This window comes from Stenella coeruleoalba, assembly GCF_951394435.1.
Source record: "Stenella coeruleoalba genome assembly, chromosome: 10".
NCBI lineage: Eukaryota > Metazoa > Chordata > Mammalia > Artiodactyla > Delphinidae > Stenella > Stenella coeruleoalba.
The window spans coordinates 2,276,552-2,303,347 of record NC_137156.1 but is presented as its reverse complement, the minus strand read 5'-3'; the positions used below and the strand labels follow the sequence as shown (position 1 = coordinate 2,303,347).

The window sequence follows — 26,796 nt, the reverse complement described above, 5'->3', positions numbered from 1 at the left end:
GCTGGAAACAAACTGCACTGTCACCTTTGGCTGTCACATTGCCAATTCTGCTCAATGCTTTGGGGAGATTAATAGTTGGTTCAAGGGAAAAAAACGTAAACACCCTTTTGGGTGTGATAGTGTCGCTAGCTTTTGAGAACCAACCTCCTTTTTCTCCTTTGGGTCAGAAACAGTATATTTAATGACTGTCTGTGGGACGTCTGGGACGTGGGGCTAATGTTGTCCTGTCTGCAGCTGATGAGATCGAAGCGAAGGGCATCGCGTCCGAGCTCTGGGGAAGGACGTGAAAGGCGTGTAGACCCCCGTGTGGAAGGGTGCCGGCTTCCCGTCCAGTCCCTCCCTGCTGTGGGCATGGGGGCATCTTCTGTGCTTGCCTCTCCCAGTTTCTGTTCTGTGCAGAGAGGATGTACAGCTAGGAAATACTCCTTCATTTGGATCAGTTAGGGTCAGTCTCGGTGAATAACGCAGACTCTCTATCAAAACTCTTTTTGAAAGTAGTTTTTATTAGCTCTCCTTCAGGTGTTACCCACAGACATAAGCCCCAAAGGAGCTGCTGAAGTGACAATTAATGAGTAATAATCACCGGGCACCTGCCTTGTATTAGTTTTGACTCATAACAAACCTATATTGCAAGTTTTATGACTCCTGTATCATAGATGTTGCAACTGAGGCCCCAAGGGGTGAGGTAACTCACCCGGGTCACGTGACTAGAATGGAAACTCGGGTCCATCAGCTGAAACTCTGTGCTCTCACCTCAGTGCGGCTGTCGCCTTCCAGCCCAGCCCAGCCCCCATGTTGGTCTCTGAATTCCAGGCCTCCTGCAGGCTCTTGTTTATCTGATGACGCTCTTCTGCGGAGACCGTGGTAAGCTATAGCCCAGCCCAATAACAACAAAGGAAAAGGCCAAATTGGTAAAAATTCCCCAACTAGTGTTCTGCTAGACCTTTTGTGAGTCCAGCAGTTGAGGGTTCTGTGTACCTTGTTTTAGCAGGCTGGTGTCAGCTGTCTTTGTGGAAAAGGTGACCATTTAGATTCACATGTGTGCTGGCTTCTAACTTGAGTCAGACATAGCAAACATCCTTGTTTGAAGAGGCCGTTTTGCCTAATGTTATTCACGTCCTTTCAAGATGGTGAGACCGATGTTGAAACAGGGAGAAAACTGGTTTAGCTTCTCAACTGCCCTGATTTATTATTAAAAAAAAAAAAAAAGTGACTGTTGGACAAGAAGGCCAAGAGTTGGTCTCAGTTAGAATGTTGAGATAATTTTTCAAAATTCTTTATGTTGTAAGGGCTTTGGACCAGAGTGAATGTGGTGCCGACAGATGACCGTGAGGTTGGGAGCTGGACCGCACACCTCTGTCCTGCTCGGCAGTGATGGACTTGGGCGGTTTGCATCAGGGCCACCTGTGAGGAAGTGAGATCTTCCACAGCAGCCTGAGCTGGGGTCCAGCAGCCCCAGGGTTGTTTTTTTTTTTTTTTTTTTTTTTTTGGCCGCGCTGTGCGGCATGCAAGATCCTAGGTCCCGGACCAGGGATCGAACCCGTGCCCTCTGCAGTGGAAACAAGGAGTGCTCTGGACTGCCAGGGAAGTCCCCAAGATTTTTTTATTTTGAGCAAGTTACGTCATTTCTCTAGGCTTCAGGCTTCTCATTTCTAAAATTAGGAGGTTGACCTTGACTTTTCCCAGTATTTCGGTACTAAAATTCTATGAAAAATAAGATACTGGGATATTATTTTTAATAGATGCCTTTGAGTACATACCTGCTATTCACAGGGACTTTATCAGCTGTTTTTGTTTAGTCATTGTAACAGTGAAGTTGAAGTAACAGCAAAGGTTGCCCTGCTTCCACAGTAACGCTTTGCTTCCTCGTACCTGAGGTCTTCTGAATACCAGGCAAGACAAATGCTGCAACCGAGAACAATTTAGTATAAACCACAGAATTGTTTATATTTGCATGAACAAGGGCTGTTTCTTTGAGTTTATTGGGGTGGGGAAAGAACATGAGTTTTAATCAGACATGGATTGATAATCTTCTACTGAAAAACCCTTTGACTTTGGACTAGTTGCTTCCCCTCTGCCTCAATTTCCTCATCTGTAAAGTGGACTCACTGGTCATAAGCCCGTGTTGTAGGGCTGTTTCGATCCCTGAATAAGATGCTTAGTCAAAGCAGCCAGCAGAGCACAAGACCACGGCAGGTGCTTAACAAACGTTGAGACGATACTTAATTTATGTAACCGATTTGTTCTATTAAGAGAGAATTATTCATTGTTTTAAATAAATGTCTCATACCCTGTATTCTGTGGGCTTTTATAATGAAACTAGAATTCTCTTCCCCTTGGGGAAAATTACTAATGGTGAAAAGTGTGGCGGAAACACTTAAAAATTATATTGCCTGTATAAATGTTGTATAATATGTAATTATGTATTAATTATTTAAATCCTGTTTGAAGAAATAATCACGGAGAGAAAGAGGGTTGAGAAGGTGCATGGCACAGGGAACACAAGCAAACACAGAGCACGTCCACTTCCGGAGTGGCAGCTCCACGTGCTGTCCTGCCCCAACCCAGCCATCAGCTTAGAGACTGAGGACGTGGTCCCTTTCTTCAGGGACTCACGGTCCAGTGCCGGGGTCGGCAGACTTTCCCTGTGAAGGGCTGAATAGTAGACATTTTCCGCTTTGCAGGCCGTGTGTCCTGTGTTGTCACCCCTGTGCTCGGCACATGCACTTGTGCACTAGCAGAGACGGGCCCCATCGAACTCGACGTGCAGAACAGGGGGCAGGGCCACATCGGGCCTGCGGGCTGTAGTTTGCCAACCCCTGAGCTGGTGAAAGGAAGATTTGTAAGCAGCAGGCAATTATGTTATGTTCTGATAAATAGTTCTGAGTTCAGGTTGTCACAGGAGTACAGAACAGGGGTACTAGGAAGAGGAGAGCTTCTCAATTGACTTGATTAAGTATATGGAAACGTATTCTTTGTATCTTTCTAATTTTCTACCCCTTGTAATTAATTGTGTGCTTACAAAGCTGCTGTATGCCCATCGAAAGGCATAACGCCAGGAGTACAGAAAGGCTGCCATTCTCCAACCCGCAGGTGATCTACAATGTTAAATAATTTTGGTTGAAATGAGTTTTATCCGTTGAGCCAGGAAAATCGGGGTGTGCATGGATATTGTAGGACAGGCAAAGGGCCCTGCGGCTTTTGGGGAACTGGGGGTCCCCTGGCGTGGCTGGGCCCTGGCAGGGCAGAGAGGTGAGGGGTGACTCGGCCCAGAGGCACTTCTCAGGGCTCAGAGAAGTCAGGGTCACAGCTGCCAGGCAGTGGGGAGGGACAAAGCATTTGTCTCCGCAGGTAAAAGATAATTTTCCTTCTGCCTCTGAGTTCTTCTCGATTGATCACCTGGTCATCACATTCTTCTCGTTCCAAGGATTCCCTGACCCTGCTGTCCAAAGGTCTCCACACTTCGCTCCCTTCCAGAATTAGTGGGACTCGTTTCAATGTTACAGTCCAGTTTTGTTCCCGCGCAATACTAAAAGATCTCTTCTAGTAACACATGTAGCAACTGTTTAATTTCTTGCTAAGAATCTTTCAGTTACTTAATATCAATTACGTGTGAGAAGCCGGTGTGTTGAATTCACTTAAGGCATGAATAGTTCCCTGGGGTTGAATGTTCAGGGCGGTGGAGTTTTTTGCTTTTGTGTTTTTTCTCTCTTTCTGGTTTTGCAATCGTCCTCTTTAATGTATAGGGTTTACTATCGATTTCCCTTCTTAGAGGTAGTAAACTAGGCATTGCAGGATTTGGAAAGACTCTCCAGGGTTTAGGTTGATAGAAGGTCGTTGCTTATTTACCGTCTCTGCTGCCTGTGGATCATAGATTCAGCATCCCCCAGGGCCATAGTGGGCATCATGGCCCACTCGTAAGGAGGTTTGCTAACGTAAGCCTCTGCTTAGAACTGTACAGTGTTCCTTGTTTCCTTTCAGAAAAAGGAAAGGAAAATTGAGTGCCTCGTGTTACCTCGCAGAGATGATCCTACATCCACTACTCAGGGCCTGTTTAGGTGGTTAATTTTCTGTTTCCTTTTTAAGTTAGCTTCTTAAATTTTTATTTATTTTTTAAATTGAAGTGTAGTTGATTTACAGTGTTCTGTTAGTTTCAGGTGTACAGCAAAGTGATTCAGTTATACATAATATATATGTATATATCATTATATTCTTCTTTTCCATGATAGTTTTTTACAAGGTATTGAATATAGTTCCCTGTGCTATAAGAAAGAGGTTTTATACTTCCAGCCCTTTAAAAATGGTCAAATTCAGTAAGAACCGGGAAAGCCCCCGAAGGCGACAGGTTGAAGCCGTTGTCACATCCATCTCTCTTCCTCCACACCAAGGTGGTACCACAGCCAAAGGACAGCAGGCGTAAGAGTCGTCACTGGAAGAAAAACAGAACAAGACCGATCACTGAGTAAGCGTTAGGGTGAGTCTAAAATGACTACACTAGTCCAAAACGGGGCTACGCGAGGTTGAAGTTCACCAGCTTTGGCAGTGTGGTCTTGGACCGGTTTCCTTTGCACGAGGAGAGAGCGGGTTTGCTGGTCTCCTCCATGGAGCACCCACAGGCTCGCAGTAGGTTTTTGGTTCAACTATTTCCCTCAGCGTGCTGTGTTTGGGTTTTTGGCACCAAGTTGGTTGGGGAAAAAGAAAGTGGAGGAGCCGTTTGAGCAGCAATTAATGAAAAACAGGGAAACAAAACTAAAAAGAAAACCCAAAAACCTCCCAGTGTATCTGGCAAGGTCGTTCATTATGTCATTTAAGGAAGCTCGAGAGAGTGCCAGCCCTAATTGGCAGTTATGTTGGCTGCTGTGAATCTCCTAAAATTGGAGGATGAACTTAGAGGCAAAAAGCAGAGAATAATGTGGGGTTTTCAAAATATGCAGTATTTCTTGAATTTTGATAGCATCTTTAGGGAAAAAAATCCGAATACTACTGGATTAAAAAGAACAAAAACAGGGCTTCCCTGGTGGTGCAGTGGTTAAGAATCCGCCTGCCAATGCAGGGGACACGCGTTCGAGCCCTGGTCCAGGAAGATCCCACATGCCGCAGAGCAACTAAGCCCGTGTGCCACAACTACTGAGCCTGCGCTCTAGAGCCTGCGAGCCACAACTACTGAGCCCACGTGCCACAACTACTGAGCCTGTGCTCCAGAGCCTGCAAGCCACAACTCCTGAAGCCCGGGCGCCTAGAGCCTGTGCTCTGTAACAAGAGAAGCCACCACAATGAAAAGCCCGTGCACCGCAATGAGGAGTAGCCCCTGCTCACTGCAACCAGAGAAAGCCCGCACACAGCAACGAAGACCCAATGCAGCCAAAAATAAATAAATAAAATAAATCCATTAAAAAAAAAAAACTGAATAACACAGACCTGCATAGGCTGCCTCAGTGTTGAGCAGCTGATTGTAGCTAATGTGCTTCGTGGGTCCAGCTTACGTGGCCAGCCTTCCAGGGTGTGTGTGTGTGTCGGGGGTGGGGGGGAGGTGTTCTCGCCACTTCTCTTGTCTCCAGTTAAGAAACACAGAGCAGGGCAAATCCTCGGTGGATCCAGCAGTGGTTCATGAGGGTCTGCTGAAATACCGCTTTAGGGGGAAAAGAAGGTTGCGGAAGAATGCTGACCCTGCATTTCTCTAAATTCCTCCAGTTCAGTCAGGAATTTTGTTTTATTTAAGCTTTTGAAGTTTTAAGCAGTGTTATCCCCTTTGCAGTCTGAGCAGAAACTTTTCCGTTTACCTCTACTGACTCCTCAGGGTTGGAACAGACGTGCGTTGTGACTGGTAAGACCCTCGTGGCTTCTGATGGAGCAGCCTTGGATGGGCATCTCCAGCACAGAAGATGAAACTTGGCGGAAATTTTTCACTTAGTTTCCTAAAAAATGCTTTTGGCTTTAGTCAATGAACATTAACATCATCCGTAATCTTCAGGCTCCGAAGATGTAGTTTGTTTCTAGTCATTTTGCAAACAAGCTTCCGCTAGGCCTGAGTGTTTAGATTGTGTTAAAATGCATATTCCTGAAAAGGTGAAAAGTTTTCTTTTTTTTTTTTTAGTCATTTGGTCTCACCCTAACTACTATCACTTCCACCTACCACTGTGGGTGGGAGTTTATATTACTTTAACCTCTACTTTTTTTCTTTCATTATAAGGCTTATAGATTAACTGTAGGAAGTTTGGAAAAGTCAAGAAAAGTATAAAATCGAAAATAAAACTCAACTCTCCAGAGATAGTCACTTTAAATATTTTGGAATATCTTCTAATTTCCCCTGTGGACCCAAATATCTCCTCTATTCATGGTTTTTTATTCTGAGCCTTTCTCATACCGTTATGTCATGAGCATTTTTCTCAATCATTTGCTTTCAAAAGCAAACATTTTCATGCTGTATAGCCTTGCTGATGTCAGGCAGGTTCCCATGTCTTACAAGTTACAAACACTGAGCATCGTTGCACCAGGACATCTGTGGGCATCAGTCATAGTCTCCTTGGGAAAAACTTCCAAGAAAGGGCATTGCTGGGATAAAGAGTGTTCATGATTTCACGTCACGGGACGCACGTTGCCAGACGGCCTCGCAGAAGCGCAGGGCTTCGTTCACACGCCCAGCACAGATTTGATCCTCTTGGCTTCTCCTGCATTGTTGGGAAACTTAAAAAAAAATTTTTTTTGAAAATAAAATATTGAGCGTTGATTTTAATTAGTGGAATTGAGCATTTCCCAGGTGTTTTTTTTAACCATTTGTTTCATATTTTGTTAATTTGCCTGGTGCTTTACCCATTTCTAGTAGGAGTATCAGTCTATATTGTTATGGAAATACTTACTAAGGATAGTAACCCTTCGGCTGTTGTAGGGGAGGAGAAAACCTTTTTCCTCTACCCTCCTAGGCTCTGTGGCTGGGGCCCTGGGAACTAGACTGAAGGCAGCTGAGCAAGAGGGAACCAGGGTTCATTGCCAAGTGGAGCCGGGCACACAGGAGCGCTTGGTGACCAGTAACTCAAAGGGGTGGTCAGAACTTGGGCTCACATCTTAACAGAAGGACAGTCCGTTTGTACAGAAGTGAGGAGACAGAAGAAAAGGGGTTGAGGCTTTTAGGGGTGGCAAACTTGGGAAGGAAATATAAGGGGGAACTAACGGAAGATGAGGGTTGTTTCAGTGAGGTTGTTTTTAATTTTTATCTTATATTGGAGTACAGCTGATTTACAATGTTGTGTTAGTTTCAGGTGTACAGCAAAGTGATTCAGTTATACGTATTTTTCAAATTCTTTTCCCATTTAGGTTGTTACAGAATATCGAGTTCCCTGTGCTGTATAGTAGGTCCTTGCTGATGACCTGTTTTATATGTAGTAGTGTGTACATGTTAATCTCCAGCTCCTAATTTGTCAGTGAGGCTGTTTGCAGACGCATCTGGGTGCCAACTTTGTCTTCACGGCCACAGGACTTCCCCGGGGAGGGGGTTTATGGCCTTCATTTCTCAGAAGCCTCTGCTTTTAGGCAGATAGGGACGCTCTGAGAAGGCTTCTTTCTGAATCTGCTGATTCTCATTTGCTCCAGCTCAAAATCATCCTTAGGCCAACGTGGCATGTTTTGGGGGTGACCCATTCTGATCCCCCTTCCAATATATTTTACAAATTTATCTCTTTATAATTTTGTTTGTTTGTTTTTTGCGGTACGCGGGCCTCTCACTGCTGTGGCCTCTCCCGTTGCGGAGCACAGGCTCCGGACGTGCAGGCTCAGCGGCCATGGCTCACCGGCCCAGCCGCTCTGTGGCATGTGGGATATTCCTGTACCAGGGCACGAACCTGTGTTCCCTGCATCGGCAGGTGGACTCTCAACCACTGCGCCACCAGGGAAGCCCTTGTTTATGGTATTTTTGATGCAGGGAGGTTTTAAATAATAAGTAAAATGAATAATAATTAAGGAGTAACAGATAAACTGTTATAAAATCCATCATCTTTTTCTTAAGTAGTTTTTTTCTCTTAGTTTTTATTCTCAGGGAGTCTCTCCACTTCAAATTCGATAAGTAATCTGTTTTCTTCAGTTTTCTTACGTTCTTGTTTTGCATTTGACTTTATCATAGTATCTTCATTATTGCTGAAAATAAGATTATCTTCCTCATCTCCCACTTATTTTCCATCTTCTTTAGAAACTTCATTAGTTTCCTTGATGAATATTTCTCCCCTCTGGCAAGTCAAGCAATTAGATGATTCCCTTGAAAATGGTATAAATTTTATTTCTTTTAGCTTATCTTTAAAATATATAGGTAGGAAAACAGTCCACCAGATTTTCTGTAACCACTGCCTTTTTTTTGAAAAACAGAACATGTGCAGCTAAGATTGAGATCACATTCTAGGGTCAGTTCCCTCACCGTGGAGCATCACGTGGCATCACAGTGGACCATCCCCGGTCCTGGAACGACGGCAAGGGAAGCAGGCGTCAGACTATGAAATGGGGCCATGACGTCTCCGCTTTTGCGATCTTACTAAACCTGCTGACAAAGTGCTTGACTAGAGGGCTGTTCTCATTGTTGTGAAGGGAATGGATTTGAGGGATTAATGCATGGAGACCCCTGTGTTAGTTCAGTGGGGAGGCCCCCTGTCCTCTTGCCCTGCACACTCCTTCGATCTGGTCATAAAATCAGTGCTTGCCGAATTGCAGAAGCAGCTGAGAGCTGAGCCTCCTGAAGGGTGCCTGGAGCAGCTCCCTAGAATGGCCTGTCCAGGGACTGGGTCACAGCTAGGAGGCGGGGGATTCAGGAGGTCACTGTCCAACCCAGGCTCTGGGATCACACCTCGGCCACCTGCAGACCAAGCCCTGCCTGATGTGACCACCAAATGAATGTCCCACCTGTTCCTGCCTTAACGCTTTTCCTAATTCAAGTTACCCTGGAAATTAGATCTAGGCTGTGCGCTGGAAGTTAAGTGCAGATGATGGGCAGAACCTCAGTTACATGGGAGAGCTCAGCAGTGAGGGAGCCTGGAAGTGGTGTTTTCCAGCCCACACTGCGGGAACCCACACCAAAGGGGTGACGAGCGAGCCTCCTCGCACGTCCCCATAAATCAGGTTGTCCATAACAGGGATGGAGTGGGGGGTGGGTGCCAGGTACGCTAGGAAGGAGCGCCCTCTGGCATCGGTGATTGACGGGTGTGAGAAGAGGGAGGTGACAGGTGATGATGTCAGAGACAGAACCTGTGCCACTGAGTCCTGGCTGTGCACAAGTTAGGTTTCTTAACGTCCCTTAGCCTTTGCTTAGTGAAATGACCGATTGCCGCGTCTTATCGATAGTGGGACAGATTTCGAAAGCGAGGTGATCTCAGAGCTTCCTCATACTTCTGAAATTCTTCTGGAGGTTGTAGGACATCTGAGCATATTTTATTTTCATCAGAAGTGGGGCGATCGGACAAGGGATGCTGTCCCCGTGGATTCCCAGCCCTACCTCACCTTGTTTACGGAGTGGACCTCAAGGGGCCTCCAGGGTTTAGGGATGTCCAGCAGACCCCGAGCAGGAGGGACTTTATCTTGGGGAGCCCACTGGGGTCTGGAGTGGTTTTCTTGTTGACTCAGAGATGCTGTCTGCTCCAGTGCCTGATTGAGGGGTTAAGGCGCCAGGTGGCTGTCTTGTCCTGGGTCCTCCCCCCACCCCGCCCCTCAGGCTGAGGACAGCGGGGCCAGCGACACTGCTAACCAGGCTGCCTTTCCCTCCTGGCCGTGGGAGCGGTTCTGTCTCCCTCAGCTGTTTCAGTTTTCCACTCCCGCCTTGTTAATTGATAGCGATTGCACTGAACATCTGACTAGGTAGCAACTGAATTGGGTCATGGCTGCCCAAGGCCAGGGCGAGTTATTGTTCGGGGGCCTGAACCCACAGCAGTGTTGGCAATCCGCTCCCCGCCAGATGCTTTTATGAAAATCTCTTTTGTCTCCTGGGCGCCTAATACCAGCAGAATGTGCTGCTTGGCATCACTTAACCTCAAATAAGCTCATCAGTGAGCAGTCTGGGTGGAGACGGGAGTGACTGATTCTTGGCCACAGAGCCAGCAGCTGGTCCCCCTTCCCCCCTCCCCCCTCCCCCCTCCCCCTGGCAGCAACCTGGGGCCGGGTGTGTCCTTCTGCTGCCAAGCACGTGCCAGGCTGAGGTGCAGGAAGGTGTGATGTGATTGGGATTGTAACCATTATAGGTGTTGTAAGCATCTCCTGGCCCGGAGGAGCCAGATGGGCTGGTAGATGTAGGTCTTAGCCTTGGAAATCAATTGCTTTGTGGGCAGAGTCCTGTGCTAGGCAGAGTGGAGAGAAGACAATTCAGAAACAGCCTCAGAATGTGATAAACCAGGCTGGGGAGACAGAACGTACACACACGGGTACTTCCGTGAGTGCTGGTTTTCCAGGCCGGCCTCCACAAGCCCCCTTAGCTCGCGCTCTAGTTTCTGACCCGGCATTTGCTGCACAAAGCGCTGCCCAGCCCTGCTGTGCCTGTTTCACGCGGCCTTTGGCCTCACCCTGCTCTTGGGGGTTGACTGTTCGAGCCCTGGCCCAGGCCTGGGAAGCTCATTCACTGAATTCAAAACAGCAGGGAAATGGCAGGCCAGGGCGGCATCGTTGTCACCTGGGCGGCTTGTCAAACTGCTTGCTGTGCTTCCTCCAGGACTTCCCGTTCGGGGTCTGGCGTGGGCCCGAGAATGTGCCTTTCTGACGCCTTCCCAGGTGATGCTGATGCTGCCGGTCCCTGGGCAGACGTAGGGGGCTGTCATCCCTGGAAAGAACACCTGTATCTGAATTGTTAATGATGAGATGACGTGCAGCTAGCAGTGCCGGCCCTGGACGTGTCCCAGGGAGTCCAGGGAATGACGTGGCGGGCGGCCACCTTCCTGCTCTGTCCAGGCTGGCTGGCCCCTCCCTTCGCAGTGGCTGGTGCAGAAGCTCGGCTTGTCCCAAAGCCCGTTGAAGCCGAGACCCCTTTTGTTTGCCCCTCGGGCCCAGACGTCAGTTGCTTGTGGGTTGAGGGCCGTGTTTCCACTTGGACACACGTCACTTCGAGGGAACAGACGTGCATTTCTCTCTCACTTCTGCAAAAGGAGGAAGGAAAAATTGGAGGGTTATTTTTATTTGTTTTTCTAAATAATAAAGCTTAATTGTAAAGGTAGTCTAAATGTTGTATTCACCAATTGATTGGCTTTCTCTCCAAGTGGAGAGAAAGTGGCTTTAGGATGTAATATGGGAAAACACAAGGGACATTGATGAGGAAAAAAAGTAAGAATGCTTAGTTAAAATTGATATTTCAGTATTCACTGCTAACCCTCTTTATTTTTAAGGCGACTTACAAAGTTTGGGGAGTTTTTTGGGATGGAAACACAGAGGTTGCTTTCAGTTTCCTCGTGTTACTGTGATACCCCATGCAAAAAGCTGGCAGGGGCTTTCCACCTGCAGGGCCGGTGACCGCTGTGCCAGGGATGGGGGACTCCCGGCCTGCGCTGGCAGGATGGAGGAAAGACTCACCCGCAGATTCAGGGGGGGTGAGGCCCTGCAGCCTTTTATCCTCTGTCCCGGGCTGAAACGTTACCCCGCCTTCTGGGGGCAGATTTATATTTCTCATTGTTGGATTTTCAAAAGCATTGAAGAGACTCTTAGCGGTATGTGTGACACAGCCTGTAAAGGGTGTCATGACCCTGAGCGCAGTTATGTGTTGCCCTTATGATTGACAAGTGGCCTCTGTGTGTGTTTCTCTCTGATCTGTTTTCTATTTGCCCCTCTCTAGTGGGATCTTGTGTGTGATAATGCCTGGAAGGTCCATGTCGCTAAGTTCTCCTTACTGGTTGGATTAATCTTTGGCTACCTGATAACTGGATGCATTGCTGACTGGTAAGTACCCACATGCCCGCCGCACAAACCTGGGAGCCGCAGCGAGCCTCTGCTGCCTAGCGGGGCACGGTCGGTGTGAGCTCACCGTGACCGAGGCTCTCCTCTGCCCTGGTGCTGGTGGCAGAGCAGAAGGCTGTAGCTGCCACCTGCAGCATTCAGAATGAAAGGAATTGGCCGGTGCACAGAGCAGACCCTTTTGAAGTGAGAATCTAAATTCATTGCAGTTCCCTGGCTGCTAGAATCTAGCAAAACCGGCTTGCAGCCTGCAAGCCCACGTCCTCCTGACCGTCAGAGTGCAGTTAGGAAGAGCCTGGGGACGTGGCTTCGAGGCTTTATGGGCTGGGCCCTGAGCGGGTGGATATACGAGAGGCGTCAAAAGATGGGGAGAGGACACGGCGGACTCTCTTCACCCCCGAGAACTGGGCGGTGGGGCCGTGCCCACGAGCTCCCTGAATGCCCACAGATCTTAGAGAGGGACAGTCCTTGTAGCTGGCTTGGCCAGCAGATGCCTGTGCGGGTCCACAGGGAGCTAGACCTTGAAAAGTGGACAGCATGTGCGTAATGGCTGGGCAGTGCAGGCAGAGGGGCGGTGACCAGAGGCGAGAAGGAATACGCTTTACGTGGGTGGGTTAGGGGCCAGGTGTGTGGTTCAGGGTGAAGTGACAGGTTGTTCGGAGGGCGATGGGGGTAGTCATGGTAATAATAACAGCGACAGTGGTAGCACCCCTCGCTTACTGGCTGCCTGCCGTGGCCGGGCACCGTGCTGAGTGTCTCCGTGGATTAGAATATCCCGTCCTCACAGCACCCCGTTGGGAAGGTACTCTTATTACCCCCGTCTCATGGTGGAGAAATGGAAGCACGGACGTTTAAGTAAAATCCCCAGGTTCACTCAGCTTTTAGGTCGGAGAGCCAGGATTTGAGACCAAGCTGGTGGTGGCCCCAGAGCCTGGCTCCACGGGTGTAGACAGCTGGCTGGTGGTACTCCAGAGAGCGCCTGCGGGGACAGAGCGGCGGGGGAGCCCAGGGAGGCCCCTTTCAGGTCTAGAACTTTCTTCCCCAAGGCTAGCGCCTATTTTGGGAGTTCCTTGCATTAATGTGAAGTGTGATTTCCTGAGTGTTCAGAATTTGCTTAATCATCGTTTGGAAGTGCTTTTTAAGGACATACTCCCTGGAGACGGCAACAGAGACGCTGTCAGTGATCTCTGGAAACCCACAGCCCGCCCTCGCATGGGGTTTGGTGGTGGCTTTTCTTGGGGAGTGGAGGCGGGGAAAGGGCGAGGGTTTGGGGTTTTGTTTTTTTTTTTAAACCAAATCCTTGAGCTTAAACGTCTTCAGAGTGAGCTATACTGACCTAAAAGATACTCTAATCCCAATGTTTTAACCACAAAGACTTTAGTTTCCTAGAAACCTGCATTGAAATAGGTGGGGAAGGCTATGGTGATATAACCACGTCACTTCTTCCTAAAAACACGGACTTGACGGAGGTTTTAGTGTCCCGATTCCTGAGAGATTTAATAGGGGAAGTAAATATGGACCTCGAGCAACAGATCTGTGACGGTTTAAATTGCTTAGACGGGGTTTTGTGGTTTCTTCCTTCTGGCCCATCCACGCCGTTTGGCCTCCCTGACCGCACGCCAGGCCTGGGGACAGAAGACAGGAGAGTCTGGGGTCTCCCTTGGCGAGCAGCCAGAGTCTGGTGCCGTGGCCGCTTGGCCAGGGTCGCCGTGGTGGGCGAGGGGCACTGGGGGGTCAGGGCGAGCAGCTTGTGCTGGGGCTCCCTGCACGTGTGAGTGGGCCTCAGTTCCAGTTTGAAAGTTTGGTGTTTTCCACCCTTGCCTGATTTACTTTTGGCATTTTACTCCCTGCTAGAGCCTTACTTCAAAGGAGATAAACACATGTAGAGGGGAGACCGGATTTCACAGCCCTTGGCACCGTTTCACGGCTGTGTAGGGAAGTTGATCCAGTCCTAGGTTAAGCTAAGACCGCAGTCAGCGTCTAAGAAAACTTTAAAAAGTGACTGTTTTCCACACACGTTCTATCTGGGACCGGACAGTATGTACGGTCACGCGTTAGTTCACATGGAAGAGGGGGACCGGCCCGGTCAGTGGCTCTCGCCCGATGACCTCGTTCCCCCCCCCCCCCGGGTCTTTGGCTGGACATCCTGCATGTCTCGCCCAGCCGGTCCCGGGAGGCTGCCTTTATGGGCTGCACTGCAGGCCCCCTTGTCCTCTGGCTCCCGGCTGAGCCTGGCCAGCGGGGCAGAGGCCGGGGGTGGGGGGGCGCGGGGAGCACAGGCTGGAGATGTGAGGGAGGGGACAGCAAGGTGGCAGCATTTCCCTCCCCTGCTTGGTCTCTGTAGAGTTGCCATCGTTCGGGGCCCCCCTGCCTGCGCCCCGTCTCTGAGCTCTGGACTGTCCTTGCTCCCCACTCCCTGCTGTCGGCAGCCCCAGCCTTCTCTCCCAGCTTGCCCCCCGCTTTGTAAATAATCCCTCCGTTAAAGTCTCCTCCGAGTCCTCCGTTTGAGCGGGACACCTGTGTCCTGTGGAGACCCTGTCGTATTTCTCTGGGGGCTGTCATGGTTACCAGGCACTTGGTGGCTTGACTGACCTGACTCGCGGTCCTGTAGTTCGCGCCAGGCTGAGCCCAGGGTGCCCGCAGGGCTGCAGGACTCCCTGGGGGTGCTAGGAGAGAATTCACTGCCTTGCTTTCTCCACCTTCTCGCGTTCCTTGGCTCCTGGCCCACTTCTAGTTTCCGAGCCCGAGATGGCTGGTCAGGTCCTTCTCACAAGGTCATCTCTCTGGTTCCCTGCAGCCGGGACAGGCTCTCCGGGTCCTTAGATTGGACCCACCTGGACAGTCACCTCACCTCAGGCCCTTCACCTTTGTCCCGTCTGTACAGCCCCTTTTGCCTTGAGAGGTGACACAGTCACAGGGTCTGAGGATTAGGACCGGGGCCCCCCCGAGGCCGTTATTCTGCACATCACAGATTTGGGGGTGCGATTTTACCAGTCAGCCGGTGGGGGAGGGCCCCAGCTCTGGGGCAGCCGGTGCGCACGTGAACTCCAGGGCTTTCTAAATCACTTGCACGTGTCTATACCCGACGGCCCTTCCTGAAGAAAGCACAAGCCTCGTTTGACGGAGCCTCGTCTTCCTCAAGATTCCATCCTTCCTCAGGGAGCCTGGATTCGGGGCTGCGGGGTTCTGACCCTGAGGACCATGTTGGCCCCACAGTTCCTAACACTGATTTTCACTTAATGATTTTAACAACCATTTGGGAGGGAAAGATTTAGAATCATTTCTACAAGTTAAAAAAAAAAATCCAGGATCTTTCCTAAAGTGTCAGGACAGGGCAGACCATATCTGGTGGGCGACAGGGACGCAGGATGCGGGAAGGGGACCCACGAGCTGCTGGGTGCCCTGTCCGTCATCCCTGTTAGCGATCCCAACACACTGTGATGCAGGACGATTATCCCCGTGTTACAGAGAAGGGAAGTCGAGGTAAACAAAAATGGGTAAGTTAGACTTTGTTTTCCTTCATTTTAGGAGACCAACTAAGCCATGCTTAAATTTATTTCTGTAAACGGGTTGGGTTTGGACCAAACTACCTATAGAGTCTTTGCTGATGAGGACTTAGTGGCCCCAGCACAAGTCAGGGGAGGTAATGGCTAAAAGCTCGATAAGAAGGTTGACTTACGTTGCGTTGAGCTCACAGCCTTGCCGTCCTTTCTCTAAACCAAAGCGACTGACGGGGCTGCTCAGAAGCCTAAGGAATTCTGAATGAAACTGTGTCCTGTAGTTCCCGCCCCCAGAGTTTCTAGAAATTACATCCATCCCCTGCACAGGGCAAGACCGTGCACTCCTGAGTGTTGCTTTTTTAAAAAGCAACTTTATTGAGAGATCATTTACATGCCATAAAGCTCCCCCATCTTAAGTGCCCAATTCAGTGAGTTTTAGTATATTCACAGGGTTATGCGGTCACACCACACGCCGAGCCTACACCATTGCCATCTCCTGCCCATTTGTAGTCACCGCCATTCTCACCCCAGCCCTAGACAACCACGAATCTACTCTCCATTCTCTCCATTTGCCCTTTCTGGGCACTCTGCTCTTAGGTAGGTGCCTCGTCCCAAGTCCAGGTGTTTGGGGTACCAGGCGTGGACTTTGTTCCCTTGGCAAATGGAGTCCAGTTGCTCTGTGAGCCTTCCTTCCAGTTCACTCTGGCCGTGTCACATTCATCTGTGTGGTGGAGGGTTCTGCTCTACCTGGGACACATGGCAGGTTGGGAGGGATGGAGAACAAGGGCCTCCCCATCCCAGTGGGCCACCGCTACCCAGCCCCCCCACCCTGGGCCACGCCTAGAAGCACATCGCCCCCTAGTGGTCACCGAGCTCTCACCGGCTGGCGCTGTGGCCCACCAGCCCGGGGTGCGCGCTGCCGTTTCCCGAGGTGCAGAGGATGGGCCCCTGGGGGCTTCACTTTCAGATCCACACCCGTTGTGTACAGGTCAGGCTACCTTAGTTTAGCCTGTGGTCCCTTAAATTTCCTTCTCATCATACAGTTGAAACCATTCCTTCTCATCATACAGTTGAAACCAGTCGGCAGCCGGCTGGGCCCTGGGCTCCACCAGGCCACGGGTCAGGTCGGGCCAGACTAGTTAACAGCCCAGAGAAACGGCTTGAAGCCGCTTGCCTGGGGTCTGTGTTGACCCTGGAGCCACTTCCAAAGGTCAGCAGCTTCTCAAGACCTTGAATGTTGGGCGTGTCAAGGTTGGTGTTTGGGGAAGGTGTCATTGATTGTGTTGAATTATCCCCCATGTACTCACTCGGGCACAGACTCGCCAACAGGACTTGGTTCCCGTCTCTCTGGTCTGTTGTGCGGTACTGTTGACCTGTGTTCCCTAATCTACAAGTCCAGCGGGTGCGTGCATATACCCCGGGGGCCTTCTACCCCTGGGCCTCCCCAGGTGGGTCCAGGAGGGATACAGACTCAGTGCGGTGCTCACCCGGCACCCAGCGAGCACGGCGGTCCCAGGGATGCCGTGGCGTCTGGCCGGCGGCCCCACCCGGCGGTGGCGGCTAACCGTGTCCCTGTCCGCGTGCAGGTCCGGCCGGCGGCCCGTGCTGCTCTTCTCCGTCATCTTCATCCTCGTCTTTGGACTGACCGTGGCGCTGTCTGTGAATGTGACCATGTTCAGCACGCTCAGGTTCTTTGAAGGATTCTGCCTGGCCGGAGTGATTCTCACCCTGTACGCGCTACGTAAGTAGGAGCCTTCACGGCGGGTCTTGAAGAAACGAGGGGACATGTGGCCGCTGCGTGCGAGGTTCGGGAAGGGTGTCTGCGCGCTGCGATTCGGGGAGGCGGGGGGCGGGCTGTGGAGGCAGCAGCTTCTGGAGGTGCGGACCACAGGCCTCATCTGCTGTGAAAGCACTCGTTCCCACGTTGTGTCTCTAACCCTCCCTTCAGCCCGAGCTCAGGCTCAGGGCCCGTCGGAGGGCGTGGGGGGCTGCATCGTGGCCCGGAGAAGTGGGGATCGGCCCGCAGTGGGCGTGGACGGGCTTCTGCTCTCCCCCGGGATGTTCTGTGCTCACGTTCCGTGCACTGCCAATCCTGGACGTATCCGGGCATCCCTGCACTCGGTTCCGGAAGAGCATAGCAAGTGCTTGCTCCAGTGTGCTCCGACGGGCTCCTCAAGAGTTTCCCTTGTCTTTTTTTCTTTAAGATTGTGCCAGGTCCAGGCTTCCCACCTCCCCACGTGGCTTAAGTGGTCTGGGCTTGAACCCTAAGCGCTGGTGCTGGGAGAGCAAATGGCAGTCTCTTTAGGGTGAAGAAAATTTCCATCGTGTCTGTGACCTTTTAACTCTCCTGTCAAGGATGGTTGTCTCCCTTCTTTGTAGTTGGTGGTTTCTAGCACAGGGCCACAACCCCACAAGGAGAAGGAAGGCTTTAGGCATTTACTTATTTTCTAGTTTTATACTTTTTAATCATTGTGGAAAGAACTGTTAGGACTAATGTAAGATGATTTATGACATGTTTTCTTTTTCTTTCCCTTTGACAACATAGGCAGGATAGACTAGGTAGCAGTTTCCAGTGGGGTCAGTAAGGGTAGCTCTGATTATCTTAAGTACGGCTCTCTTACTTTAGTCTGTGATCCCTTTAAATAACACTTCTAGATGGCCTGGATTTCGTTCCCTTATTGTAGAGAACAGAACTGTAGTCGATTATAACGCAGCTTTATAACCACAGAGGATAAAAGGGCTACAGAGGTGTTCTCCTAAAGTCACTGTGGACAGTTTTGTTATCTCCTTCCAACACTGAATTGAATTGTGGTTTCTTAGAAGTCACCATTTCCAGGTTATTTGCATTTATTTTGGAACCCTTGCTCTTGGGGGTTCTTAAGGAATGTGCGTGTTCCAGGGCAGTGGGTCGAGGGGATGGCTATTTGGAGGGTTTGTTTCTTTGAACAAACGTTATGGGCGTGGGGTGGGGGGGGTGGGCTTGAGCGCTTCCATTCAAGGTGCCTGGGCCGTGCTCCATCCCTGCCCACCCGTCCGTCTGTGCAGAGGAGCGGCTCTCGCGCTCGTTCTGGAGGAGGCTGCGGGCCCTGCTCTCAGGCCCTCCGGTCCCATGTTTGTTCAGGCGCGTGGGCATCTGCTCTCCAGGCCGCCATCCCCACGGGGCTCTGGTTCCCACAGGAGGACATCCGTCCTTTGCTTCGTCGAGGACGCTGTTCCCGGGGACGGCTCTGCACACTGGCAGAACGGAGCAGCCACGCTTCAGGAACTTAGAGGAATAACCTCCGTCTCACCACCCCGGTACTTAGCCACGTTCGGTGGAGAGAACGTGTACGGAAAAGAGCCTTAAAGCAAAGCTGACATGTCGGCTTTATCTTGCGTGCTAACTGCTGACAGAGACCTCAGAGGACCCGGGAGGACCCTTGGGGCCCAGCGGGAGAGGAGCCTGACCTGCTGGCCCTGCCGGCCTGTGATAAGGAAGGAGAGCAGGGGGTGGCCGGCACTGGCCATCTCTGCAGGCTCCCCTGAACTTGGCCAGACCTGGAGAGAATTTCCCTCAAATGGCATCATTTCAGCCTCATGTAGAATCGCCCTTGTCCCTGTGAAATCTGTTGCTGTACGTACTGTGAAAAATGAAGCTACGGCTGTTTTTTCGTGAGATTACACAGTGAGCTCTTTGTAGTAGAAAGTTCTCTTACGTACTTCAGGACCATACGAAGAGTGTGCTTATCCCGGGAGACGGCTTTGCTGTTATCTTACCGGCACAGATCGTGTAACCCAGGCATCTGCAAACTTTTTTCTGTAAAGGGACAGGTAGTAAATATTTTATTCTGTTGCAGCTACTCAGATCTGCCATCGTATCCTGAGAGCAGCCATAAATAATATGTAAATGATTAGGTGTGGCCGTGTTCCAGTAGGACTTGGTTTACAGAGGCAGATGGTGGCCAGATTTGACCAGTGGGCCGTCATATTTTAGCCACTGATAAGTGATGCTCTCTTTCCAGTGACGCTGGGAAGCTTGGAAAGCTTAGAATCTGATCTAGCATGTGTGTGGGCTTGACAAGCTGAGCTTTAAATGCTGGCCCCTCTCCTAGTTTCATTTGAAATTTTCTGCTTTCGTTTCTCCTTTGTCCCATATTCCTATCTCCATAATTTAAGTATTATTATATGGATTTCTGCCCACAGTCTTAGGTTTTCTCGGAAATGAAGCAAGGCGTAAATAAATAGCTATGTTTTCTTAGATTGGGATTATGAGTCAAACGTCATGACAGATACCGTTGCATTGAAAATTTCCAGATATCCACCAGTGGCCCGTTGTCCGAGTTAATACAATATCTGATATAGCCAAATTAAAATAAAACAATATAAATGATTACTTGGAGTTCATTGAGATAATATTTAAACAGCATGAATCAGAAAAGCTAAGTTTGGGAAGGGAGACTCAAAAAAGGAAATAAAGTTGTAACGGGCAGACAGCGTTGGGGTGGGTGTGCTGCGTGCCGGGCTGGGGCAGCCCCTCTCTCTGGCAGTCTTGGGAGAAGACGGGCTGGTGACGAGAATTGAAGAGACCAGCTCTCAGTCTGTTGGGCAGGTGACTCTGAATGTCCTGATCAGTGTGCTTGCTAGCGTTTCATACACAAGTAGTACCTATGCTTAGTGAATGCTTGGGAATTCGTTTTGCTTAAAGGAAATTCTTCATAACCCTGGTCACAGGGTCGAAGTATTTCTTGACTCTAGAGAAGAGTTTTTACATGGGGGAAGTTGATTATTTGGAAGATACATTTTTTACGGTCCTGACGTTTTCTCCCCCTTCCACTGGCAGGTTTTTAGCTTACTTAATGCGTCTGCTGGAAAGGTCTGCATTTTCTCAGAGGAGACCTGGATATCGTTCTTTTTTCAGCCTTGCAGGTTCTTGGCATCGTAAGAAGGGAGAGTCATGATTTTTGCCGATTTCGCTTCTTGCGGAGCTTGCCGCGAAGGTGGACTCTTCATTTTGAGACATGCTGCTGACGTGTGAACGTTTTTGTGCTGTTCCGTGCAAGGCTGCTTAAGGTTTTTCCTGGCTTGGAATTTGTCTAAGGTGCATTCCAGTGAAAGACTCTCTCCTTCAAACTTTAGTTTCCGTTGGCTCACCAAAGGGAGATGCGGTTGTGTCATTAGGACTAGGACATAAACCAGAGACTGTGGGCATCTTCCCAGGAGTCTGTACCTGTCAGGTGTTGGCAGGAACCAGAGACAGCGAGCTATGCTGAGTGGTTAGTGGCAGCTATAGACGAGCTTCCTGCCGCCTCTGAGGCCTCACAAGGCACTGAAATAATTAAACACACTCGGGCCACCCTGGTGGCTTCATTGTAGCCCTTGAGCTCTGGACCCGGAAAAAAAAAAAGAAAAGGTAGAAAGTCTTGCCTTAGCTGGGCCAGCAGCAGGGAACCACAGACAAAGAAAGAAGCGAGCATCACGTTTCCTGATTCGTTTATGAAAAAGGCTTGTCAGAGACTAAAGAAATAGACGCTTTTCAGCACGGGCAGATGTGATTTGTTGTGGTGTGAATTCTTTTTCCAACAAGGATTCGTAACCTCACAGACAGGGTGATGCAGCTTTTGTAAAGATGTGTCCTTGTTTAAAAGGAGCCCCGAGAGGTTATAGCTTTTTGAGTTGACTTGATATCAGATGTAGTAAGTCGTGGGGGAGAGGAATGTGTTTAGCATACTTTTTCGAGTTTCTCTCCTCATTTGATCTCTGTCTTCCCCTCCCCACTGTTAGCAACCTCCCCCGACCCTGAGCGCAAGGAATGAGCCCGGCTTTTTGCCAGCAGAGACCAAACCATACTGACGGTGGGTGAATGAACGTTACTTTTTTTTGTTTTTCGGCCTAGCAACAGTTAGGCCGAAAAACAAAACAATTGTTTTGTTTTGTTTGAACAATTTCCTTGAAAAATTAAAAGCTTCATGTTCTTATTATAATAACCCTCCTCAAACCCATACAGCATACATAATTGGATGAATTTTACACATAAGGAGTGACCAGAAATTTCACAGGTGACTAAGTTACTGATTACTTTGCAAAATGAGGAGCCACATCTTAACTGGTAAATAATCTCTGAAGGACCTTGAGTTTGCTCTGCGTGGGGCGATGTTCTGCTTCTCACTAGCTCGTGAGATAGATGATGGATCTGGACTCAGGCTGAGTAATTTCCGTCGTGCTGGGTGACTTTCTTCCTCGCGGTTGCCTGTACTTCTATAATTTGATGTTCTTCTGAACTAATATTCCTGGGGGCGTATTTCAGTCGACAGGGTTTTTGAGCATCAGAGCTGTGCTGTACGTTCAGAAGACAGTCCACTGAACCGTGGCACCAGGGACTGAGTCATTGAGCTGTGTGGTCAAGTATAAGTGGCCCCAGCTGGCTGACGAGCAAATATTGGCACTGCGTTTGGGGGAAGGGACAGTTTCAGTGTAAGTGGCCCCAGCTGGCTGATAGCAAATATTGCCACTGTGTTGGGGTGAAGGGACAGTTTCCGTATACGTGACCCCAGCTGGCTGGTGAGCAAATATTTATTTGCACTGCGTTGGGGGGAAGGGACAGTTTCTTGTGAACGTGTGCTTGGCCATCGTCAGCGGTCACCTCTTTCTTCCCCCACCTGCCCCATCTTCAGATGCCTGGGCCTTCCCTGCGGCCACCCTGGGAGCCACAGCCCCATTCTGGTGGGACCAGCTCTACCTACAGGGCTTTGTCCACCAAGGAAGTGAGTCAGAGTTTACCCAAAGCCTTTGGCAAACATTTATTTTTAAACTTCAGAAGAGTTTTGGTTTGATCCGCGTTCAAAACCGCATGGTTGGGAAATCAGAACGGACTTAGGTTTCCCCATCTGTCTTTTTCTTCATGGGAAACACTTTACTAACCCACAGACAGACTGTGACAGGGAAGGAAGCAGATGTATAAGAGAAAGGTAACAAGACCTTTGTCCCCTCACCTGCCTTCCCCGTCACACCTCGCAGGAACCCCAGCGCTCTCGGGATGCCGTGAGAGGGCAGGGGGTCCCGGCAGCTTAGTCCCGTCCTCCCGAGGGGTTGAGGTGGCAGCGGCTGGGGCCCTGCGGCCGGTCTGAGACTGGAGAGGCGGGTTGTTCAGAAGGGAACCAGGAAACGCCACCGAGGACTAGTATTTCTAGAAGCAGTGCCAGTTCTTCAAATAAAAACGATGAAACCTCTCCCCCTTCTAACATATTAGCCGCAACCTGGATTTATGTGGAGGCTTTTCTCTGAAGAAAGTGCAAATGTCTGTGTGGCTCTAGGGCATGTGAGGATATATTGTGTCACCTGCACGTCAGGGGTGGAAATATGAGGGCAGAGGAAGGGTACACGGCTTGTGGCCTCACGGAGGCCCGGACGCCCAGTCTTCTGCTGGAAGTTGGGACAGAGGTGCGTGTAAGTGGGCGTCAAGCGCATATTCCTTTGGGTGTTTTGAATTTGGTGAAGAGAGTCCTGTCTCAAAATCAGTGGAAAAAGTAGAAACTATTTAGATATCTGGCGTTCTAAGATTAGAGTATTTGGATGCCTTTTCCCCTGCAGTGGAGGATGTTATTAAAGCTATGTCTATCCCTGAGGCCTGGGTGTTTCCCAGACTGGGATTCTAGTGGTGCGTGAGGGCTTCGTTTGAAACCAGCTGCTCACACACTAAAAGGGGAAGGAGAGAGATGTGGAAATCAGGAGATCCAGGTGTAGTGTGAGCTCCATGGTGGACCGACCCTGTGCCAACAGGCTGCTTTATCTCTAAGCTTCTGTCTGCCTCTCTCCCAAGTCAGGGCACAGGTTTCAGAGTGTGTGCCGTGGAACCATTTGTGGAGAAAATGGGTAGAAAACAAAAAGAAATGGATTCTAGGTGTTAACGTTGACCACCACTGTCAAGATAAGACGACGACAAAACCAAGTGGAAACCACCGCTGCCCCCGTGCTTTCTTGCTTAAGCTTTCCATGGCTTTTCATTCTAAGCTCAACCAGGAGCCTCCCCCGGTGCTGAGGGTTTCATAGCCCTCAACAGGGGCCGGGAAGGACAGGAAACCGGGGATGCTTGGCCCTGAATGGTGTCCTTCTCCAGCCCGCGCTGGCAGCCTGAGTCGTTGCTCTCTGGAGGCTGCGGCGCTGAGGGGCTGAGGTCAGAGGTGGCGTGGGAGGTGAGTGGGGGCAGGACTAGTGGTTGACCGCTTCCCTGTGGTTCTCGACCCTGCCTTCCAGGCTGCAGCTCCACCAGCTGCTCCACCAGCCGCCCCCCCCCCACCCCACCCCCAGAACCAGGTGGACTCACGGGTCTGTTCCAGGAATCCCGTTAGATGCCACAGGATTTTCTTTTCTCTTCTGGAAAGACAGGAAGGGACACAGTGCTGGAAGCTGTGCTGACTGGAAGAGGGGGTTGAGGAGAAGTAGGAGAGCGACGTTGGACGCACTTCGTTTTGTTTTTCGCTCTTGAAACAAAAGAGAGGAAATGAACGTCACCTGGAAAGCAAGTGAAAAAGACCAGGCTTCTTTAAAAACATCCAAACGGACCTGGTGGGAGATGAAATCATGACTGGTTTGCCAAGACTCCTGTTGGCAAAAAAACCATAACCTTGGCTGAGAGAATAGAGAGAAACGTAACTCCCGTGACGCTGAGCCCTGAGGCTTGCTGTCGGCGACCGTGTGGCTCTGTGTCACGCCAGAGCCGCTGGGCTTCAGAGAGTCTCGGTTTTGTTTTTTGGTGGCTCTCGTGAAGACAGGACTGCTTTCTCCTTCACTCACGCATTCAGCAAGCATTCGAGGGCTTACTGGGTGCCGGGGGCCGTGATTAACTTGAGCACTTTCCGGGTACCTGAGTCAGGGGCTGAGCACGCAAAGGTAGACACACCTTCCTGCCCACCAGGACTCAGAGTTTAGTGAGGGAGATGCAGGGCCAGGCCCCGGCTGCACTGAGAGTGTTGGAAAGCAAGCCCGAGCTGAGAATTTGGTAGAGTCAGGAGAGTAGGTGTTAGCTATTTGCAGTGGATACTCAGAGGCCAGAGGAGCCTAGAGCATTCTGGGTACTGTGGTTGATCAGGGACGAGCTGGAGCCTAGTGCATTCTGGGTACTGTGGGTGATCAGGGACCAGCTGGAGCCTAGTGCATCCTGGCAAATGTGAGTGATTAGGGGCCAGGTGGAGCCTAGTGCATGCTGGGTAATGTGAATGGTTAGGGACCAGCTGGAGCCTAGTGCATTCTGGGTAATATGAGTGATTAGGGACCAGCTAGAGCCTAGAGCATCCTGGCTAATGTGGGTTATTAGGGGCTGGGTGTAGCCCAGAGGCTGAATCATGAATAGTGAAGCCTGGGAAGGAGACTGGGACAGTGCACAAAATGACTGTCCTCCGTGACCTTGGGACAGTGCCAGGCTACTGCAGGGTCTCAAGGACAAAGGTACCAATTTAGATGCACGTTTTGGGGGGACTGCTCAGGTTGGGGCAGTGGAGAGCAGACCAAGGAAGCAGTCCAAGCTGAAAGCTGCAGGCGGTTGCAGCATCTGGGTGAGGAAGGAGAACCTGGAAGAGTGTGGCCACGGGGAAGGAGAGACTTTGGGGAGGTGGGACCTGAGCTTAGGTGATTGGAGAAGGGAGCGCAGAGGACCTGGTGACCAGCTTGGGCACCTGGACAGGTTCTGCTCCAAATGGTGGGGTGAGGAATGCAGCCCAGGCTTTCAGATTCCTAATCCTGTGGATTTCGAAGCCACGGGCCCCTCCCCTCCTCTGGCAGGTTTGCCGGGGGAAGAGGACAGCTTCAGTTTCAGATATGACGAGTTGGGGGTCCCTTAGGGGCATCTGGGGTGATTGATTTAGCAGGTGATCGGCTGTTCAGAAGTTCAGGAGCAAGGTCCGCATGTCCTCCCCGTCAAGGCAGCAGTTAAGAGGCCCCGGCATAGCTGAGTTTGCCCAGAGCCTGTGTAACATGAGAAATAAGTGGGTGGAGGAAGAGGAAGCAGTGAGGGAGGTGGGAAGGAGTAGCGTGAGTGGTCAGTGGAAAGTCAGAATAGCCTGATAACCAGGGCGCTAAGGAGGGGCGGATGAGAGTGTCCAGTGATGCAAGACGAGGATTGAGAAACAGCCCTGGGATGGAGCCGTGGTGGCCCAGTAGGTCAGAGGTAACTGGGGCAAAAGCAACTTCCATTTAGTGATTAATGTAATCTAAATCATTTCAAGCATAGGTTTTAATTTCTGTCTTCCCCAGAGGGATACGTCTTGTCCTCATGTCAAGTATTTTAGAAAGAAACTTTTTTTTGGTAAAATGTATGTAACATAAAATTTACCATCGCAGCCATTCTTAAGCGTACAAGTCAGTGGCTTAAGTGCATCCACATTGCTGTGCAAGAAAATAACTAATAAGTGTTGATTATAACTGGGTAGAAAACATTGAGTTTAGAAGGCACGTCAGGAATGAGGCTTTCCTTGAAGTCTCCTGAAACAGCGCATTCCCTTGGCTCAGCTGGGAATTCAGAACTGCAGTTGAACCAGAGATGCAGTTTTGTCTCCCCAGGGATATCATGTTGCTCACGCCGAAAGCGGGGTCTGCACGCTCGCTGTGCGCCCACCCTCCTTCTCGTCCACAGGCACGCTTGTGTGTGTCACACATCGGCAGCTGTGAAGATGCTGGGGAGGGTTTGGTGTTGGATGTAAGCCAGGCCCCACCGCTCACCCGCTGTGATCTTGGGCGAGGTGCTTACAGACCCTAAATCTGTTTCTCACCGTGAAGGGTGGTGCAGAGAGTTGAGAGGATGAACGTAATCGCCGTCGGTAAACCACGAAGATCCAGAGGCGTGGGCGTGGGCGTGTGTGTTCGTGCGCGTGCTTCTGTGCGTGTCACGGCCACCGCTCTGCTCAAAGCAGGAATCCTGTGCTGGGGTCATCAAGCCTTTCCTTTTCCAAAGGGCCTCATCCGAGGGCTTCCCTGAGCTCACAGCAAACTCGGAGCACTTAGCTGGAGGGGAACGTTGCACTGGGGCTGGCTACTCGCTGGGGGTCACGGAGCAGAGTCACTGTGGCGGGGACAGGCGGGGGCAAGAATCCACTTCATAACCGTTTCTCCAGCAGCTGGCTTAATAAACTACCTCTCCTGCGACACCCATCCAGAGCCCCACAGGCTGCATTTTTAAACTCCGAACCACTTCAGGGGCAGGAGGAGATAATAAACTAAGGGAAATGTTCTCCTGGACAAATCACATGAGGGGCCCTCGGCTCTTCTGTTGGACCCCGGTACCTGGGTACCCGTCACACCCAGAACCCTCCCTTCATCGCTGAGAAAGACACAAGGAAATGGAACAGTGGCAGCTGTTTTCAAGATCTGTCTCACACACATGTTTTTTAAATTTCATACTAACTATATAAGGTAGATCCTGCTAAGA

General features: G+C 50.4%; 1 protein-coding gene across 7 annotated transcripts in view; it reads left to right on the top strand.

Moving 5' to 3' along the window:
- SLC22A23 (solute carrier family 22 member 23) overlaps positions 1 to 26,796 on the top strand; it is a gene marked incomplete at its 5' end in the record, with an annotated part of 147,398 nt that overhangs the window by 23,559 nt on the left and 97,043 nt on the right. For 6 of the 7 annotated variants that reach the window (XR_013830350.1, XM_079935684.1, XM_079935677.1 and 3 more), the window contains 2 exons: positions 11,783 to 11,886; positions 16,988 to 17,142. Coding sequence is in view for 6 of the 7 variants with exons in the window: in XM_079935684.1 (XP_079791810.1) it covers positions 11,783 to 11,886; positions 16,988 to 17,142 (259 nt within the window). Of the gene's footprint in view, positions 1 to 11,782; positions 11,887 to 15,252; positions 15,999 to 16,987; positions 17,143 to 26,796 lie in introns of those variants that run through there. The other variant, XM_079935678.1, reaches the window with a different exon arrangement.